Source organism: Lasiodiplodia theobromae, assembly GCF_012971845.1.
Source record: "Lasiodiplodia theobromae strain AM2As chromosome Unknown scaffold_4, whole genome shotgun sequence".
Taxonomy (NCBI): domain Eukaryota; kingdom Fungi; phylum Ascomycota; class Dothideomycetes; order Botryosphaeriales; family Botryosphaeriaceae; genus Lasiodiplodia; species Lasiodiplodia theobromae.
In genome coordinates, this window is record NW_023336530.1 from 824,280 (window position 1) to 844,521 (window position 20,242).

The following is a 20,242-nucleotide window of genomic DNA, read 5'->3' on the forward strand; positions in this document are numbered from 1 at the left end:
GGGCGGCTCAGACGTGGCAGTGCTCCACTCCGCATTGAAATCGCCACCAGTCTTCCGGGTAAGGTACGCGCGCGCTTACCATTGGTAAACGAGTCTGACCCGAGGAAAATTACGGCCAATCATTTAGCTGAATGCTGAAATTTAGCGACACTAGTTTAAAAACCAAGAACTTTTAGATACAGAAAGTATAAATCTACCAACTAGGTTTTTTACACAAAAGTATCATTTGCATCTGGATAGTTCTTTTAATCGCCTACTCCATGGATATGTAGAGATGAATCCCGAGTCTCACTTGCTGTTGGCCGCGGCACCCTGCTTAGTCCTGTACTGGTTCGGACTCGAATGAGTTTCAGTAACAACCATTCAGACAGAATCCGCCGTCTCTAAAATACTCTACAGCAGGGGAGCAACATGACGTGTTGACTTCAAGTTTATCAGAATTATTCAGTGGGCGGTAGCGTTGCCAAAATAGGGAGCGGAACCGAAGTGGGCATAGGTAAGCACAAACTACATCCGTCCGAAGCGCACCACTTCAACCTTCACATCCCCCCAAAAACCAATGTAAAGCAGATAAAATTACCTTGGTCCTGCTACCGCTGGCTATGCACTAAGAGCTCTTCCATCCAACTGTGTCCACGATGAATCCGTCAGTGATGATAATGCTGCGAGATCTCTTCGCTGTGCCGCAACACTTGCTGGCCCACACTTATCTAAGGGAGCAATCTCCGATATGAGCTGAAGGATTGCTTCTGCTGATTCCTCAGCACGGACGAATTGCGGGTCACATCTGAAGTACTATAAGACACAGTGCCTTTGGAGCTTGACGTCCGTCTCCGTCTCAAGTCATTGCAAGTAACAGAATCGCCATGGCCTCTCACACAGTTGTCTTGATCACAGGCGTAAACCGCGGTAATTGCCAACTGCTCGCTTGAAAGAGAACCAAGAAAAGCTGATTCACTCTCGAGGCATCGGCCACGGGCTCTTCGCCACATACCTATCTCGGCCCAACCACACCGTCATCGGCGCCGTCCGCGACCCCGCCAGCCCAGTTTCTCAAGCCCTGTACTCCCTCCCCACCGGCGCCAACAGCAAAGCCATCATCGTCAAAATCGACTCCGCCTCCGACACCGACGCCCTCGCCGCCGTCCACTCCCTACAAGCCGACCACGCCATCACCGCCCTCGACCTCGTCATCGCCAACGCCGGCATCCTCAACGCCGGCTTCCCCCGCGTCGAGCACGTGCGGCCCGCCGACATGAAAGCCCACTTCGCCGTCAACACCGTCGGGCCCGTCGTCCTGTTCCAGGCCGTCCTCCCGCTACTCAAAGCGGCCGTGACGGCGCCGAAATTCGTCACCGTCGGCTCGTCGGCCGGCAGCATCGGCGGCATGGAGCAGCGGCCCTTTCCGAACGCGGCGTACGCGCCGAGCAAGGCGGCCGTGCACTACCTCACTAAGAAGATCCACGTCGAGCATCCGGAGCTGATCGCGCTGCCGGTCGATCCGGGGTGGCCGCGGACGGAGATGGGGGAGATGGCGGCCAGCCACTTTGGGTTCGAGGAGGCGGAGTTGTCGGTTGAGGAGAGTGTGGGTGGGATTGTGAGAGTTGTATGTGTGATGGCTGTGTTTTTGTTGTTGGTTTTGCTGACTGGTGCCGTGAACAGCTCGATGAGGCTACGAGGGAGAAGAGTTCTGGGAAGCTGTTGAGGTGGGACGGAGTGGAGTTGCCGTGGTGATTGAATGCACTGCAAGAGCTCTGCACACATACCTGGCCTCTTTTTTTTTTTTTTTTCACAGTCAAGTCTTTCAGTGTGAAATCTCTCCAGGCATCATGCCCCCTCTAGCACCACACCAATCTTTCTGAGCCGTGCTATGTCCTCCTCTGTTGCTTCTTCTTCTCCATCTAGTACCTCATAAGCCCGGTTTTGTACATCTACCTCAAGAAATTGAGACAGTAAGCAGCCTTTACTCCAAAAGAGAATGGCCAGCTCATCGACAAGGTCATCCAAACGGGATCTCAGATACCACTCTTCCTCCTGTTTCTCATCAAGGTCAGACAGCCTGACCTCATATTTTTGAGAACAGAAACGCATATAGTGAAAACAGCACCCTTTTGAATGCGTCAACCGTAGCCAATCGAACAAAGAATACCGAATGAACATCGGCACCAACCAACCCCAAGCGGGAGATGACAAGTCGAGACCACCGCTCTCCTCCGCCAAAACTAAGCTTGTGGGATTACGATTGAACGCGCCAAGAGCAGGAACGCAAAGGCCAGCGCAGCACCAACATCCATGGTTTAGTCCTTCACGAGATAGGTATATGGTCCAGAATAGGTCCAGTGTCTCGCCAGCGGCGTAAAAACCACCGTCGGTTGGCAGTGGATTTGATTTCGACCAGCGAATGTCTCGCATGAAATCATGGAAATCAATCCGTGAAGTCGTGACCCCTTTACTCTTGATCCATACTAGCAGATCCAGGCTTTTCTGGATATCTTTCCTTGCAATCCATTTGTTGTAATTGGTTTCCTCGATGTCGAATCGAAACCCGGCTTCATACATTAGTTCAGCCGCATGCACGTCCGAAATAACCCCAAGGTCGAAGATCGAATGCGCTAAATTGGTTCCTCTAAGCGAGGATGAAGAGCCTCAAGAAGGTCCGTCAACCGAGAGGATTTCTCGACAGCTGAATCGATCTCCTCATCTTGACCTTTGAAGGCAGTGTAGTACTCAACAATGCCATGGAAGACTATCAAACCGAGAGATACAACACCGACGGCACTTCCAGTGACAGAGAAAGGATCAGACATGTGAAATAGACAGTGGGCGAGGTAGCGGAGAGCATAAACTGAAGCCAAGATCGTGTGGATAAGGTTATCTAAGAAAGTTGGGATCCCTCATGGTCATACTTAAGTACCCGTGTGGGGTGGTACCAGCGTGGCAGTGCAAGGCTGAAATCTCAGATGCGAGGCGGCTTGTAGAAGGCTGGCGAGGACGGATCTTGTTACTATTGAATTTATACAAGATAAACTTCCTTTCTGCGGTGAAGTCTACATGAAGTCAATGAGTATCTTATACTTTGCTGGTAGGATTGAGAGAGGATGAGAATGAGTGTAAAGACTTCCTATTAGGGGTCAGTAAGCCTATCTCAAAGACTGAAGCCTCGCCCTGACAGGTGCCTGATTCTGGCATTTCCTGCATCGCTGTAACTTGAATATGCTGCCAAACGTTACACAACGGCGCCCCCTCTCATGCCCGTCTGAATCGTTCAGTGCAGCTGGGAACTGATATCACCAACACATTAGGATTTCCTTTCGATTATCAACTAGTAAATAGCCTATACACAACACGATATTTGTACAGATACACATATCGCCCTTATAAATTTCACGTCAGCCGAACCACCACAACACTGCACTCCAGCCACAAATTTCATAACTCCTCTCAATTCCCAACATCATACTACTCGTACACATACACATACATACACATACAAATACAGAGTAAGAGAGAAGTATGGTATCAGCTCTAGCAACCACAAACCTAACAGAAACCCTCCCCTAATAAAAGAGCAGAGAAAACACAAAAAACAACGCCAACGCTATGCAAAACCAAGACCAGCAAACCAGCCGTCCCCTTTAACCATCACACCCAACCTCTTGCAAAGAAAAACAATAACCCCTCTATATGCCGCCGCCGCCGCCGCCGCTGCAAAAGAACGCAACATAACAGAAACTTTTCGTGAGTAGCGAGGGTCTAGCCGTACATCGGTACGGCGAGACGAGTATTTACGATACGATGAGAAGAGATGAGATCAGATGGGCCGAGGAAGCTTCAACCCGGAAAGAGGAGTGATCGGAATGACAGCTCGAGACGAGTAGTGGGCGAGAACACTCAAACAGAAGGCGCCGGCCCACTCTGCTGGCCGCTGCCGCTGCTCGTAGTCGACGACGCCGCCGACTGGCCTCCAAGCATCTGCCTCCTAGCCGCGACCTCCGCATTAACGCCCTGCGCCTGCTGCGCATGCAAATCCTTCAGCTTCCGCAGCTTCTCCGCCCTCCTCTCGCCCACCGCGAGCGCGGCCTCCGCCGCGGCAGCACCGACGGGCGGCACCCTCGCGCCTGGGTTAGGCGGCATCGGGGACGACGATCCAGACGGCGGATGAGGAGCGGCAGGCGACGACAGCAAGGCCTGGGGGCCGAGGTCGCGCCAGGACGAGCGGCGGGCGCCGTGCTCGCCCCACATGGAGACGCGCTGGACGCGGCGCAGGCGGCCGAGGCCGAGGGTGGTGGTGAGGAGCGTGGCGATGGCGCACCAGGCGCTGACGCCCCAGAAGCCGAGGTCGGATTCCTCGATGAAGTTCTTCAGGTTCATGCCGTACAGAGCGGCGACGAAGGTGCCCGCGGCGAGGCCGACGGTCCAGACGGAGAACTTGAGGTCGAGGAGCATGAGCGAGTTGCGGTTGGCGTCGAGGATGGCTTTGACGCTGTTTTTGGATGGTTAGTTTGGCGGCTCCGACTTTTGACTTATATCGCGAGGGAAGAAGGGGGTTAGGTAGGGGTTCTTACATTTCCTCAGTGTTGCGGATGTTGGAGACCAGGTTCTCGGCGGCTTGCACGATTTCGTCGGCGATCTTGTGGTACGATTCCAGCAGCAGCTCTACCTCGGCGTGGTCGTGCTCGCCGCGCTCCTGGCCGGTTGCCTTCTCTGTCAAGTACATGGATGCAAGGTCATCGTCTGCCTCGAGCAGCTCCTCCAAGGCGTCACGCACGAGACGGGCCTGCTGCTCGAAGGAACCGAGCTTCTTGGAGTAGACGAGCAGATACCGGAGCTTGTCGCGATCGATGTCCTCCTCCAGCTCCCGCAGGACACGCACGACAGGCTCGCGGACACCTTCGAATTCGCTCTCCAAACCAGTTGTGACGCTGAGCAGGACAGCTTCCAGGGCGCGGAATTCGTAGGGCAAAGAGCCGTTCTGGCGCAAGTCTTTCTGCCTCAGGCGACCTTCCAGATCATACATGAAGAGCGATTGAGCGTATGAGTTGGTGGTGCCGTATGCGTCGAACACGAGGACACGGTTATGCTTGATGAGCACGCGCAAGTGGAGGAGATTCAGCAGGATGGCGGACGGACGGACGAGGATGTGCGGCAGCATGGCGGAATCGATCTTGCGTAGGTCTCGCGGAAGCAGTCCGTACTGGTAGCTGTCAGCAATGCCTTTCTGCTCTCGCATGTTCTTAGTATACCTTCGCGATCAACTCGCTCTTCCGGAATTCACTGTTCACAAGCGTAATTTTGCCGTTCTCGTCGAACTCGGTGCATCGGATGCGCGGCTCATTGATGGGGCGCAGAACTCGTCCCAGATTGCCATGTTCGTCCTGAGTGTAGCCTTCTGGGTAACGAGGAGGCAGGTCGTTCGGCTGAAGAGGACCGGCGCCAGACTTGCGCTTCGTTCTCTTCCACAGAAAATCGGTAGATGGGGTATTCGTAAAGTGGCGGCGGTCGGCGAAAGAACCGGCGTGCTTGTTCCGCGGCAGAAGGGACAGCGGTTCCGCCGAGGACATGAAAATCCGACATGGCGCAGCGGATGGACGAGAAATGGCTGTGTGAGCTGGGCTCGATTGGCATGCGGAGGAGTTCGGCCCCGTGCACGCTGGAGACTGGCAACCACTTGGTGCGGCGAGCGAAGAATTGTGACGCGCGCAGGAAACGTACGGGCTGCTCGGCGGAGCAAAAGTGGTGATTCCGGACTTCGACAGGACGGATTGCGCCCTCAGGAAGCGCAGAAGCGCGGGCGAAGGAACAGCCGCATGACGAAGAGAGACTGGAGGCATCTCTGTGTGGTGTATGTCTTCACCCACCGGCCATTCGTGACAAGGTTGGACGAGCGCGCTGAGAGATCGGAGCGCAAGGATGCGATCTCGAGAGAAAATCGCGCCGGCAGAAGCTCAGAGGCTGAATGACGCTGCCCTATTGGCCCGTGCACCAGATCACGTGCAAGGGCGTTCCCCGGTATGCCCAAGTCAATTTTTCGCGCGTCTGATGTAGTTAGGTACAAAAAATCGAAATATACGGTTGAGAGAGGCAGAGAAGAATGTCATTCGCTGACTTTTCGGAGTAGTGTTTGAAAAGTCGGGTATCTAAATATGCTTGGAAACTCAAAAATCCTTATACGTACGCCGTCCATGTGCTTGCTTGGCGCAAGTTCGTTTAGCCAAACGGCTATTCTTCCTCGGCCTGTTCTTCAGCGATAAGCTCCTCCTTGTTAGTTGCAGCTGCCCTCAATTGATTCATCAGCCAGCGTCCCTTTTGCTTTTCAGGCGCCCGCTCAGCCCAATTCCACAACATGGGATCAAAGTACTCGATTTCGCTGTGCAAGCTCCAGGTAAGCATGCTCTCCACTAAGTCTTCATCGCAGCCACCATCAATGACAGCACGCCGGAGCAGCTTCTGAGGCAGCTGGATGTCCGAAGCAATGGCAATACAAATAAGCCACTTGGCGATTTCGATGTAGTCCGACTCTTTTTCCTTGGCGATGCCCATGAGGCCCTCGATAAGCGTCTCCGATGTGGTTGAGTTGTCGTGATCGATTCCAAGGTTCTGAATAAAGAAGAAACGAAGCATCATGTGCTTTCCGTAGTACCACGGGCCCTTGAGGAGCTTTGCTGGCAGTGGTGTCTTCTCATGTAACCTCAGGAAAGGGGGAATCTCCTCAGCGTGCTCGCATCCTAGGTTGAAGCGGTCCAAGACATCGTAATCAGCTTCACGCCGTAGGAGGAGCTCTTCCAACGTGGCGTGAGGATCTTGTTCCTGCAACCACGGCCACGCGCCAAACCTCTCACATGCCTTCGCGGCGTATTTCTTGTAGAAGTCCCAGTCGAAAAAGCGCAGCGAGAGCAGCTTGCCCTGCATGTCGGGAAGATCCATGTTTTCCGTCCGTTCCTCATCATCCGGCCAGTAAAGCATGCGAAACGAAAATTCGAGCTTGATGTGGTCGCTGTTCAGCTTGTGAAGCAGCTCGATGCTTGCGACGGGGAGGTTCATGTTCATGCTGTTAAGGAAAATCTGCTGCAGCACTTCGGCCGGTAAGCGTTCCAGGGGCGACAGCTTCCTCATATACGAGGACCGTCGCTTCTTCTTCTTTATCAAGGGTGTCTGAGCGCCGTCAGGCAGCGTCGACATTTGTGTATCCGTCTGCGTCTGCGACTGCGAGAGCGAACCGGGGAGCTCCTCTGGCCAGGGTAGCGGTAAGTCCCACTTCGTGATCGGCCGGGTGGGCAGATCTTTGCCTGGGGGTAGTATTTCTCTGCCGGGGTGCCATTGTTGCTGCAGCTCAAGGTACTTCGGTTTCCATGCGCGAAGCGGCGACAACGGGCGGGTGCGTGGTCTGCCTGGGCGTCGCTTTTTGCCTGCGGGTAAGTCGGCGGCCTGACTCGGCCGCGTTTTTCGCTTGCCTCGAGCGCGCACCGGGGTGAGCTCCATGGCGGCGAGCGGAGTGAGGATGTCGCGGTGTTCGCGACTGTGATTGTGGAGATGAGAAGGCCGGGGTTAAGCGCGGACTTTTGAGGCGCCGAAATTTTTGGCTCGAGGGCCGGCACGGGAAGGTTTGCCGACTCCCATTTTTTGGCTTCTCTGCTTTGGACGATCGGGTGAATGTATTGTCATATCGAAAGTTGAGATTAATGAGTAATTATTTAGAGAAATTCAGCCTGAATGTTCCGAGCCATGTTCGATCTGAGTATTCGTTCCTTGCAAAGCGTCCGCCGTTTTTCGTCGGCCACGACTTTGGCACCTCCCAACTCGAAGACGCGGCGCCGTTGACCTCTTACACATTTCTACAATCGTCTATACCTACCCAGCTTACCCGCCGACCAGGAACCCTGGCTACATAGTAACTTCTGATCTGGATTTATACAGCATACATGTTTTAAGAGCATAGAGCTAAGCGTACTTCGAAAGAGCACTGGGAATATGTCAGAAACACAGGTCGACGCTACCACCATTGAGAATGGGAAGAAGGCATTCCAACCACGCGATATTACTCAGGAGCCCGCCAGCTTCTCTCTTCCGGATGAGATATGGACTCCCATGTTCGAAACACCATGTGCTTTCGAGCCCGAATACTATCAGCGCGTTATGCTCAACCTCATCCGCCACCCGGAGATAGCATCCACCTACCTCTTCCGTGCCGAAATCTTTTACGATAGCTTCAACGACCCGGAAGGAAAGTTCGTAAAGCACATCAAGGCTGACTACCAACCACGGCCATGCCACGTGCCAGGCTACGAGCTAGAGCAGACGATCGTGCGGCGGATGATCCCACGCAACCCGCAGCGCGATAACCCTCTGGTCCAAACCTGCCACATCTTCCAAAAGAAAGACGACTCAGGCTCTACAAGCAACCTCGTAATCTACATCCCCCACTCAGAATCCGCATCCGACGTCCCCTTCTACCACCCCACCGTCGCCGCCCTCGCCTTCCTCCACACCTGGCCATCCCCAACCCCGGACGCCTCCTCCCCTCTCGGCCACTTCTCCATCCACTACCGCCTCTTCCCCACGCACCCCCTCGACAACCGCCTCATCCGCACCGCGCTCAGCCTGCTCACCCTCATCAACAAGCACAGCCTGGGCCAGAAGGCCGGCTACACCAAGCGCGTGCACCACGACCAGCTCATCCCGCAAGCCCGCTTCCAGGACACGTACACGCGCCTGAAGACCGCGTATGCGAAGGATCTGATTGCGGGCTGGGTCGAGCAGACGCCGTCGGGCAAGCATGTCTTTGAGGACTTGGGAATTGCAGCGTTTTTGCTGGAGTTGTGGAAGGACATGTATGCTGCGCCTATTGTCGGTGATGGGGATGCTGGGGTAAATGGAGAGAGTGTGGAGGTGGGAGTGGGAAAGGAGGAAGAAGAGAAAGCGAAGCCTCCATTCCCAGGCTTCGTCGACATCGGCTGCGGCAACGGCCTGCTCGTCTACGTCCTACGCAGCGAAGGCTATCCCGGATGGGGCTTCGACGCGCGCCGCCGCAAGACGTGGGACACATTCCCGCCAGCCGTCCAACAGAACCTGAAAGAGATGGTCCTGGTCCCCGAGCCCTTCGTCCGCGCCTCCACCACCACCGACGACGCCAATGGCAACGCCGACCTCCTCTCCAACCTCAAACTCGACGACAACAGCGGCGCCGCAAACGCACCCGCCGACAAATTCCACAACGGCATCTTCGCCGCAGGCACCTTCATCATCTCCAACCACGCCGACGAGCTCACGCCGTGGACGCCGCTGCTCGCATACCTCTCCCGCTCGCCCTTCATCGCCATACCCTGCTGCAGCCACAACTTCGCCGGCGCCAAGTTCCGCGCGCCGGTCCAGAAAGCTGCTGCGAACAACAAGAAAGACGAGGAGGGGGGCAAGGGCGGCAAGACCGGCTCGCTCGGCGACAACAAGAAAGGCAGCAGCGGCAAGAACCAGCAGCCCTCAGCGTACGCGACGCTGTGCGATTGGGTGTCGCGGCTGGCGGCGGACGTCGGGTTCGTGCCGGAGAAGGAGATGTTGCGGATTCCGTCGACGAGGAATGCGGGGATTGTTGGGAGGAGGAGGCGCAGGGAAGAAGAAGAAGAAGAAGATGGGGAGGCTGAGGGGGGGCAAGGGCAAGAGCTTGATGAGAGGATGGAGGCTGTGCGGAAGTTGTTGGTTCGGGAGATGGGTGGGAATGTGGATGGGGTTGGTGGCTTGGAGGCTGTGGGGAGGGAGTGGGTGGAAAGGGCGGGGAAGTTGGTGAAGGGGCAGGGTGGGGGCCATTGAATTGGATAGAGTAAAAAAATGGTGGGACCTTTGATGATAAGGCGTTCGTGAGTAGAAAGCATGGCCAAGTCATTTCTGCGGAAACATAGATGGCAATGAGAAGAGGAGCTACTATAGAACAGATGTGCCTTCTCTAATCAAAGCTTGAATGAAGAAAATACCACGCACCGGACTTTGGATGCTCACGCGGATACTTCTCCCGTCTGCTGACCGAAGTTGGGCAGAAGACTTTGAATGTTTTGCAGGCCGATGGGACTTAAATATCACGGCTCATGACCGGCTTTTCTACCAAAAGATATTTTTGGTCTGACAGTTTCACTGAGGAAGTCTGGAAGACGAAATATCTTCACTTTTGGGCTTCCTATTCAAATCTTCCTCTTTATACTACCACGTCCAGCTTGTATCCTTATTTTACCGTGGTTATACTGATGAGACGGATTCTAAAATTATAATTAGATTAAGATCAGCATCATTCTTTAGAAATAATGATCAGTAGCGGCGTTCATTGATGACGACTGTCAGTGAATGTACATGTACACAAAGCACCATGCCACTCTGCATGGCTTGACTGAACAGCAAGCGCGACGAAAAGTTCGTAGAATATGAGGAAACTGGTCTTAATACAGGAAGTCGCATTTGTCAACGTGTCCTGACCAGAATAGGATCTACCGTGTCGCTAACGTTTAGTCGGCCTTTAATAGCTGTGGCCGGAGTAGTCCTTTGGTCTTGTGCTCTGGTGACGTCGTACGTCACGACTCACGTGTCTGATAACAAATATACAGCCCCCTCTCGTAGCAGATAGCTAGCACGAAGAATAGCAGGGCTCCCCAGCTCTGCCTTAGAAGAACAATATATATAGGTAGCTGAAGCTATCGTCTGGACGTGTATGTAGAATTAAAAATTCGACATTCTCGTCCGGACGATAGCTTTAACTACCTATAATATAAGTAAAAAACAAATCTACGCTAGCCATCGCCTGTAAGAGGAGACTGTAACGTAAATTAGCAAAAGTGTTTAGGAATGATGGCTATTGTGCTCCACATACATTCGCACATCATAAGATCTCCGAATGAGCAATGCCGTAAGACCTCACTGTCTGTCCATTCAATTATTACTCGACCGCACTGATCATTGCAAACAATGAGTATGTTTACTCAAGCTTAGCTACGTGATCTGGTATCATCAACCGCGCTGCGGCTAGATAGTTGCCATAGTATACGTGCGTTGTGAAGGACGAAGGGGTGAGGGGCTCTCATCTCCATCGTTCTGCACGGCTGCCTCATCAAGTGAGCCGCTCCTCCGATATTCGAGTGGAATAGCTTCTCCCGAATCAGCCCGCATAGGTGGCACTTCAGTTTTCCCACTTTCAACCCCGAAATCTTGCAACGGTGACAAACAGACCCGGCCGCTCTCCGGCCTCCTACGAACCGCGAACCTCACTCTCTCCATGCCCGACGCACGGACCACATACTGAACATCCTTTTCACTCCTCATTGTAGCTTTGTCGAGCAGTTTCTCCGTTTCCGGAGCCTTGAGTTGCGATACAGCTTGCCACGGGTTGTTGAGCAAGCTGTACTGAGTAGCGAGGACGAACCAAACGAATGTTACCGAGACCAAGAGTAGGTGCAAGGCGATATTTATTAAGACGATCCAGAGCCCTTTTCTGCCGACCGGCACCTGCCGGGAAATAACAGAAGTGATCAGAGCTGGTTCGGAGTAGTACGATCTTGGCTGCCAGTCGTAGTAGGCGGTGCTCATCATCGCGGTCCTAAAAGCTTGCCACGCCAGAGTCGGACTATCAGTGTCGGCGAGGACATCGCTGATGAGCCCCTTCCAGTGAGGGTGCAGGTATGTGGTGGGGTCGTTATCCGGGAGAATTCCCAAATACCGGCTCTGACCCTCCTTTGTGAAGGCACAGGGGCTCAGGAAGTCAGAAGGAATATTTTCGAAGTATTGGGAGTTGTCAAGGAAGTATTGGAAGTTTTAATTGCTGGAAAGATTGAACGGGGCCACCATGATGAGCTCCTGGAGTTTGGTGCCCGATTGTGGTTTCTGGATCGCCCGCATGGCCCTCGGTACTGTCCAGTTCTTCGTCTTATCTCGAAGACACAGTCCTGGTTGTTGCTGCAACGCGTAAGGAATGCGGACTGCTTCGTAGATGTTTTTCAAAACCAATTTTATCCAACAGACCGAATAGTGAAGAAGTAAAGGACCATTCGGCTCCTGCAGGTTCCAAAGGGTATTTGTAAGGAGCATAGCCGATAGCCTTGCGCAAATGTGCAACGATGACGCGACTCGGCCTCATCGAAGGCAGCAGTCCTCTGTTGCACCTCTTCCTGGCATTTTGCAGGTAGGACAAAAATGAGCCAATCGACTTACGAGCTCCACGTGCCATTGCTGTATGATCAACCATAGTCCCCTCTCGCAGCCGATGGCTAGCGTGGATTTGGTTTTTGCTTATATTATGGGTAGCTGAAGCTATCGTCCGGACGAGAATGTCGAATTAAAAATTCCACATACACGTCCGGACAATAGCTTCAGCTACCTAGATATGTTAATTTTTCTAATGTAGAGCTGGGGCATGGTCACGCTATGTTCTTAAGCCCTGCTATTCTTCGCGCTAGCTATCGGCTGCAGCATCCCTCTGTACATGTTATTCGGATGATTCTGTGAGACACGAGGCCTTTCGCCAGAGCCTCGTTAGATATTTTAAGAAATCTGTTGTCGCCTATGGTATCGCAAGGCTCCATCAGCCCCCAAAGTCAGGGCCCGGGCTCAGCTCGTCGCAGTTGAGGGGTTGCAAGTTCCAGATTGCAAAGATATTTGGACTCCACCAAGGTAATTTCCTCAAGCAGCTAGCGCAAGCCAAAGGTCGTCGAGTGGCGCTCTGAGGCGGGGTCGCGGAGCTTAAAATGCAGGGATGGCCGCATCATGGGGCGCAAATCCTTCGGCTGAGTTGTTTCTGGAAATAGGAAAACAACGAGTGTACTGCGACGGAGGGCACTGGCGGGTTTTGTTTAGGACCCAAGGGGCAGTGGACGGCTGGCTATCGGACCGTAGATGTGCGCGGCGAGACGGGGCCCCTACATGAGGGGTTCGAGAACACAAGTAGTTCGGCGCCAACGTACCGCGCAGCTCCGCTGGTGTTGGATCGAGATCCTTTCAAGTGTGGTGCTCCAGTGGACTTATTCTCCGGTGCGAAAGCTTAGATCCGTTTGGAGTAAGTGATCGACCCCTGGTACCTGACGTGTATGTACCCCACGTGTGTGAGAAACCGGTGAGGCAATGTGATGGCGTCAGTGGAAGTTGTTTGGAAGCAATCAGGATCGATGGCTTAATATTGCTTTTTCCAACTAGGACCAAAAAGTGGTGGTGCGGAGATCGTTTCGAAGTTTCTTTGGAACGCGCGTGGCACGCATGATGCATTGCCCACATGGGAGCTATATTGGTGAAGATCTCTGCTTACCTGGCATGTGAGAGAAATGCCAACAGCAGCCTCGAAATGTCCGGATAGCTGGCCGACGCTATCCTGGAAAGAGCAAACGGGAAGAGCTTGGACGGAGTTTTGAGCGGTGACTCGCGCGAAGAGCGGGAGCTAAAACAATTTGCAAAAGAGCCTGGGTTAGCGAAGAAAGTACCAACAGGTGCGGGGCTCGGCTAGCGTGAACCGCAGTCGATGGCGAGCCTTTACGTACCGTCGGAGCTGCATCCTGCCGCTCCAACCAGCTGCATGCTCACCGCTTTGGCCTGACCCCACGTAATGCCCCGGTAGACTTCACCATCTCCAATCGTTATCGGCTGCTCGTAGCGAGATCATCGAGATACATAAATCTCTTGAATCGCTACGCCTGCCCTCGGCATTTAGCTCGCCTTAGACATGCCATGACTGCAAGATGATCGTCTCTCTTATTTCCACCTCTCTGCCAGCCGCCAATTCGGCTCCACGCCTCCCAGCCGCAGCTTTCGGCGAATGCACCCGTTCGCCACTTGATTGGCGCATCCCCATGACCCCGAGTCCGGCGGCGAAGAAGTCGAATTACCCCAGTCGAGACCAAGGACTAATGTAACCGGCCCCCTGGTGGTCAGCCAACCAATCCATAAGACTATCATGCATGCTCTAATGCAGCCGAATTTCTCCACAGACCCTTCAACACCCTGTTGTCGAGCGCCTCCAACCGCCGAACGTCCCCCGACCGCTCATCATGGACATCCACATGATGCAGGAGGAGGACAAAGGGGAGTTCTACGAAATGAGTAGAACCCGTCCGCCCTATGGCATCTCGTTGGTCATGATGGGGTTCCTCTCCGTTGCCACATTCAACGGCGTCGACATCCTGATCAAAGCATACTTCACCTTCCGCCGGCGCTCAGGCCTTTACTTTTGGTCCATCGTTCTCGCAACCTTCGGCATCTTCCTTTACGTCATCGGCTTCATCATAAAATACTTCATCACGCTCGACAGCACGCGCTGGATCGGGCTGGCGCTCATCATCACTGGGTGGGTACCCATGGTCAGCTGCCAGTCGCTGGCCCTATACTCGCGCCTGCACCTCGTCATCCGCGACGAGCGCAACAGGAAGCTCCGATTCGTGCTGGGCATGATCATCGTCGACGCCTTCTGCTTCCACATCCCGCCGTGCATCCTCATCTTCCTCGCCGAGACGAACCAATACCGCGCCGGCATCTACATGGACTACGAAAAGATCCAAGTCACCGCCTTCTCGATCCAAGAAGTCATCATCTCAGGCATCTACATCTACGAAGCCTGCACCAAAATCCTCAAGCCCATCCCGGAAATCCCAACCGCCGCACCACCCCCCGGCGCCGCACCAACCACCACCCCTACCCCAAACACCGCCCTCCAATCCCAACAATCCTCCACCGGGACAACCACCACGACCACCACCACCTCCGCCTCAATCGGCACCCCCTTCACCGGCGGCGTCGGCGACCGCAACACGCTGCGCAGCATCCGGCGGCACCTGATCTACGTCAACATCGTCGTCGTGGCGCTGGACGCGACGCTGCTGGGCACGCAGTTCGCGAACTTCTACCGCGTGCAGACGACGTACAAGCCGTTCGTGTACTCGATCAAGCTCAAGCTCGAGTTCGCCATCCTCAACCGCCTGGTCGCTGCCGTGCGCGGCGGCAGCAAGTTCAGCCTGCCCGGCGAGAGCGATGATGTGTCGTGGGTCGCGCCGGACTGGGGTGTGGGTGAGGGGGCGGGCAGTTTTGCGGGTGGGGCGGGCGTGGTGCAGATGAATTCGTTTCAGTTGCCGCAGCAGTCGGCGGCGACGGCGGCGGCCGCGGGGGCGGCGGTGACGGGTAGTGGTGGCGTAGCGGGAGGAGGGGGCGGAAGGGACGAGGAGGAGGCGATGGCTGGGTTGGGGGAGATGAAGTCGAAGGCGGTGCATGTTGAGAGGCTGCGATCGAGGCAGGAGAGCGTGGCGCTGGGGAGGGAGGATACGCTGCAGAGGGCTGCCTTGCGGGATAGTTCTGATCCGTCACGGTCGTCAGCAGATGAAATACGAACCGCTACTTGAGAGAGAAAATTGCTGCAAGGGTTTCCGCACTTTCGCATCCGAAAAAAAAGAACCATCCTCCAGGCCCCCCCTGCCCCTTCGTGGTCTTCTGGAATCGTACCTCCATATTCCGGAAGAAACGCTTCGATGCTGAAGGACTGGGGGGTTGACTTCAAGATACGTCGTGCTACTTCAGGGTATGTTCGCATTCCAACACTTCATATTGACAATCCCAAGCCACTAACAATCTATGAAAAGCACGAAGACATGTATCCCAAAATTGCTCATTTCAGTTCTCGTCAAAGGAACAAACTTCCCGTCAAAAAAGGGGGCCGACCGTTCCAAAAAGGCATTTCCAAACAAACTTCTTTTTCGACCACAAATGTTACAAGTTCCAAACTGCATCACCACACTTCCCCGGTCAGACGCAGGTAACGCTGGTGATGTTGTAATCGCCCGCGTTGCCGGTTGCGGGAGACGTCGTCGGGGAGATCAGCCAAGTGCCGACCCACTTATCCAGCACGGCGGCCAGTGCGTCGGTGGTGGTGTAGTTGGGGATGGTGTCGGCGTAGAAGAAGATGGAGAAGGGAGCCTGGATGGTGTTGGACCAGTCGCAATAGCTCTGTCAATCCCTGGTTAGCAATCGGCTGCATCGGGCTGTGGCTGGACCCATCGCATGATGGTATCATAATAAAGTGCAGATATAGGTAAGGGCAAAAAGAAAAAATATGCATGGTGGCGCAGAGCCGAGGTTTGGACATACCGAGGAGAATCCGGAGCTGTTGGTCGAGTTGTTCCACTTGATCATGGTCCCTTTGGATATGTATTAGTGGGATGTAGGACAGGATGAGGCCTGTGAGGGAACTTACTCATGAGGATGACTTCGGCAGGGTTTGCAGGAGTCGTGCGGGTGTTATTCAGGGTAACAATGCAACCACTGTCACTGGCCCTGGGAGAAAGCGCCGGGCGTGCGGCGGTAGAAGAGGAAAGGGCCAAGAAAGTGGCGGCAGAAGCAAGCGTGAAATGCATGTTGAAAGGGACGAAGAAAAGTAAAGGCAGTTGGGTATCTTTGGCAAGGCAAGTAGAGAGAAGATGGTCGCGATGGATAGTAGCTGCTGAAAATCAAGAAGAAGAAGAAGCGCCGAGCAGACTCTTATACAGCCCAAGCCTCTGGAGCAGCCACGCAGCTGCCTGTATTGTAGCTTGTCTCGGAGCTTCAAGACTTTGATCCCGGAAAAGCCTTGGCATACGATCGCCGAGTGGGCATTCAATATTAAGTGGCGGCGACTCAAGGCGACGGAACGCTCCGGCCAAGTTTCTCTATATCACGCGCAGCATACTACGGCAGTCTGTAGCGGTAGCGACCGAGAGTGGGGCCTCGTCGTTGCGCCACCGTGATTGGATAGTCGACCTGCCGCACTCGGAAAAGCATAGAGGTGTGCCTATTACGCTCTCTATTGTGCTTCACGTCGTTGGCTGGAACGCATCCGAGCGTAGGCCACGCACGCGCCGGCAATGCCTTCTTCGGGCTCCTTTCTAAAGCGACCAGCCTGGCAGCGGACTGGAAGCGCAATCAGTTAATGGCTGCCACTGTGGCGCACCGCTCCGACAGTGGTAGGGTGATAGCCAAATGAAGGAGGCTGCAGGTACGTTGCGTGCATACGCACACATGCCGGCAGTGGCCCACTTGCATGCCGAATAGCCAATGATTCGGCCTGAGCGCAGCACTGCAAGGGTAAGAGAGTAGGACGAGAGCCTGATCGTTGTTGGAACGACGGGCCGGGAAGGTGGCATGTGCCTGCACGTTTTGACAAAGCAGCATCCCACCTCTCGCGACTGCGGAACCAGCGAGTGCGGAACGCTTGCGCGAAAGGTGGGCAATGCAGAAGAGGGAGGAAGAAGCTGTAGTGGCCCCGAACGGCCGGAGATCAATGAAACACACGGCCAATCAGAAGCACGCACACGTGCAAACAACCCCGGGCCACGCGTCCGGATGCCTGACAGGAACACCGTTAGTAGAGCCCTCTTAAGGCACAATCGCCTCCCCAGAAGCCTAATGGAAGAAATTTCACCTCACCGATCCGGCAGGGGCCGGTTTCGCACGTTAATCTTCGTCCGCACCGACCACTCACCCAGCAGGGCTGAGACCGAGCTCCGTTACCTTAATCCTGGTGTATGCAACTCCCTCCGCATAGCACACTGCGAGATGGTTCAGCCACACCGTTGACCGGAGCTTGGTATGCTTACCTGGGCTGCCTTCCATCCAAGCTTCACTCGGCGGCTTAGCAATACGCTTCGTCATCATCACACATCTCAGCCTCCGGTATGCGCAACGCTGGGCATCAGAACTTACCACGTCTACGCACGCCTACCTGCTCCTTCCGCTCGGCCAGATCCGTGCTCCCGATCAGATAAACCCCGGCCTCTGCACGAGCTTCGTCATCGCCCCCCGACGTCCCATGCAGCATCTTTTCCCCTTGAGGCAAGGTTCATCCCTCCGCCACCCTGCGGACCCTGACGAAAGCATCTACTCGTCTTGAAACCCGTCCAAGCCACCGCTCTTCCTGGCTTGTCTCAGCCTTAGGCTAATACGTCGAACTGTCTAGACTTTCTCTCAAAGTCTTGGCGCTGAAATTGCCGTCCTGCCTTAGGCACATCTATTGCGTCAGTGTCTTCAACAACGGCAAATGAATAATTTCTTTTTTTTGTTTTACGCGGCATCGACACTGCCGGTTCATCATACTACAACCTTGCCATAGGAGCAACCGATGAAGCTTCGTCATGCGGGTCCATAAATGCGATACCTACCCTCTTAACGGTGCCCAAGTCGCCGGGTATGCATTGATCCCAGCGGGCTTGTTGAGTCAGGCGAGGCAACTTTTAGCGGCAGTTTGCTCCGGGTGCTTCTCCAGCGGAAGGGACGAGAAACACTTGTTCCGATGGCGGCATAACGGTAAGTTCCAGAAAATTTGTCTTATCTTCCGTATCTGGGAAGGTAAAGCCAACGCCTGGACATGAACGTGAATTCGGAAGTTGTGCGAATACAGCCGTTTGATAGGCTCAGATACCCACATACGTCCGTAAGCAGGGGGAAGATCCTTTGCGGAGTCAGGTCGAAACTTTTTGTCGCCGTGGCACGGTCCCAGGTCGACCGTGCCAGATGCTAGTTAAAGATGACTGTGCGTGGATACACTGTAATCTCACTGCCTGTTTCTGATGCATGGTGTCCGTGGTAAGCAAGTAGGAGGCGCATGGGTGGATTCCAGATGCCGATAGGTGCGCGTGCGAAGGGGAATATGGCCATTATTGGGAATGGCATCAGCAGCAGCGGAGTAAAGAAGACAGGGACCAAAGAAATGCGAAAAATGCAGCGATAACACATGAGGCAACGAAGACAAGTTACCAGTATGTCAAGCATGACGAATGGCGCACACAAGGAAACAAGCCAGGAGAGCAGTCAGGAAGAAGCAGAAGGAAAATGCTCGGTGCCGGCCCGAACTTTGAGATTTCTATGAAAATGGAAACGAGAGTAACCCGCTGGAGAGGTATATAGCCAAAACGACTGGAATGGTGCGATCGCTAAGAGTACAAGAAGACTGGAAACGGATGGAATGAAGACGGTAGGAAATAAGAAGACCGAGAATAAAGACGACGGAAAGTGAACGAGATCAGCCAAAGACTGTACTTAGCTTGAACTGCTCTGAGCCAACCACCTGCGACGTCTCAATGTGACACCGGAGGACGGTCCCAGTAGCGGAGCAGTTGTGAGACGGCGAAGTTCCACTCGCTAACGAAGGCGCTAGCGAGCTTAGCCACACCATCCGCAGTAGGGGCTTGGTTGCCCCACATGGCTGGTTGGGAGGCTTGGTAGCGGGCATAGTAAGAAATCAGTTGGCTGTAAAAGGATTAGAAAAAGCACTGATGGGTTGGTTCTAGAAGGCCTTACTCGGACTGAATTTTGGTCAGCACGAGCCACGCGAGGTTCCAACTCCGATTGCTGTTGGGGTCCGAGTACACCCGACGCTTAGCCTCTTCAACGCAATCGGAACTGCCAAAGAAGAGCGAATCAGTTGATGGTGTAGTGATTTAGATTCAGATGCAACCATGTACCTAAAGGGATAATTCCGGGTTAAGCTACGAAGCTCGGTGAGCAGACCGTGATAGTTGACATAGTAGGTCCCTTTCCAGATTAGTTTCTTGGCAACCTCACAAATGGTTAGGAACAACATACATGCAGATGTCATGGGCTCCGAGACATCGGCAGAGTCAATGGTAGCCAGAGACTTCTCGGCGCGGCGAAGCTCGGAGATGGTGTTCAGGCGATGGGTCTGAAGAGCACCGACGAGCTGCCTCTTCTCATTCTGCGGGGTTTATTAGCCTTAGTGGGATGTTAGAGCTCACAAGGCTTACCTCGCTGATGGATCCTTCTGGCATGGTGTCAAAGGACGGGATCAAATATACACGTGGTGGGGGTCTTTCGAATTCAGTAGGGACTGGATATATGGGCATCCAAAGTTGAGGTGAAGAGTTGGATTGTACTGGTGACTTGAATACATGTGGCGACGATGATATATACGAGAGTTGGAAGTCAAATCTTGTGCTTTTTTTCTTGGAAGATGCAATGGCGGATCGTGTTGCTTGTCGGGCACGGATCACTCCTTCCATTCTCGATGTGAGAGGGGACCCATTATGAGGCCGGACGGATGATGGGAGGTCCCGGCGCTCGCAAGATGCAGCAGAAACGGGCTTACGGGCAAGAGGGGGCTTTTTGGCCAGGCGACGCGCGTGGAGAAGCATGATGAGATGCTGTCAGAGATTAGAATGATATGGAAACGTGAGCACAGTGGCTCGGGTTTGAGAAAGCAAACAGACTACGGCCGATATAGACATGGTCAGCATTTCCCGTCGACAGATGCAGA

At 54.1% G+C, this 20,242-nt stretch overlaps 7 protein-coding genes across 7 annotated transcripts; 3 read left to right on the forward strand and 4 right to left on the reverse strand.

The window, feature by feature from the left end:
- Positions 1 to 866: 866 nt before the first annotated feature.
- Positions 867 to 1,734, forward strand: LTHEOB_1672 (Aflatoxin biosynthesis ketoreductase nor-1 protein; the record flags this gene model as incomplete). Its single annotated transcript, XM_035510399.1, has 3 exons — positions 867 to 909; positions 966 to 1,606; positions 1,663 to 1,734. 3 exons carry the CDS (start codon positions 867 to 869, stop codon positions 1,732 to 1,734), a joined length of 756 nt encoding a protein of 251 aa, XP_035366182.1.
- A 2,157-nt stretch (positions 1,735 to 3,891) lies between these two features.
- LTHEOB_1673 (Cupin 2 conserved barrel) lies at positions 3,892 to 5,561 on the reverse strand (the record flags this gene model as incomplete). Its single annotated transcript, XM_035510400.1, has 3 exons — positions 3,892 to 4,483; positions 4,566 to 5,194; positions 5,244 to 5,561. The coding sequence occupies 3 exons, from the start codon at positions 5,559 to 5,561 to the stop codon at positions 3,892 to 3,894; spliced, it is 1,539 nt and encodes a 512-aa protein (XP_035366183.1).
- Positions 5,562 to 6,219: 658 nt separating this feature from the next.
- On the reverse strand, positions 6,220 to 7,479 carry LTHEOB_1674 (uncharacterized protein; the record flags this gene model as incomplete). Its single annotated transcript, XM_035510401.1, has 1 exon — positions 6,220 to 7,479. One exon carries the CDS (start codon positions 7,477 to 7,479, stop codon positions 6,220 to 6,222), a length of 1,260 nt encoding a protein of 419 aa, XP_035366184.1.
- A 489-nt stretch (positions 7,480 to 7,968) lies between these two features.
- On the forward strand, positions 7,969 to 9,801 carry LTHEOB_1675 (AdoMet-dependent methyltransferase predicted; the record flags this gene model as incomplete). Its single annotated transcript, XM_035510402.1, has 1 exon — positions 7,969 to 9,801. One exon carries the CDS (start codon positions 7,969 to 7,971, stop codon positions 9,799 to 9,801), a length of 1,833 nt encoding a protein of 610 aa, XP_035366185.1.
- A 4,202-nt stretch (positions 9,802 to 14,003) lies between these two features.
- Positions 14,004 to 15,344, forward strand: LTHEOB_1676 (Integral membrane protein; the record flags this gene model as incomplete). The annotated part of the gene is made up of 1 exon (XM_035510403.1): positions 14,004 to 15,344. One exon carries the CDS (start codon positions 14,004 to 14,006, stop codon positions 15,342 to 15,344), a length of 1,341 nt encoding a protein of 446 aa, XP_035366186.1.
- A 400-nt stretch (positions 15,345 to 15,744) lies between these two features.
- On the reverse strand, positions 15,745 to 16,352 carry LTHEOB_1677 (Protein fam47c; the record flags this gene model as incomplete). The annotated part of the gene is made up of 3 exons (XM_035510404.1): positions 15,745 to 15,945; positions 16,087 to 16,136; positions 16,193 to 16,352. 3 exons carry the CDS (start codon positions 16,350 to 16,352, stop codon positions 15,745 to 15,747), a joined length of 411 nt encoding a protein of 136 aa, XP_035366187.1.
- Positions 16,353 to 19,046: 2,694 nt separating this feature from the next.
- Positions 19,047 to 19,757, reverse strand: LTHEOB_1678 (uncharacterized protein; the record flags this gene model as incomplete). Its single annotated transcript, XM_035510405.1, has 5 exons — positions 19,047 to 19,218; positions 19,270 to 19,371; positions 19,434 to 19,503; positions 19,555 to 19,684; positions 19,734 to 19,757. The coding sequence occupies 5 exons, from the start codon at positions 19,755 to 19,757 to the stop codon at positions 19,047 to 19,049; spliced, it is 498 nt and encodes a 165-aa protein (XP_035366188.1).
- Positions 19,758 to 20,242: the final 485 nt, after the last annotated feature.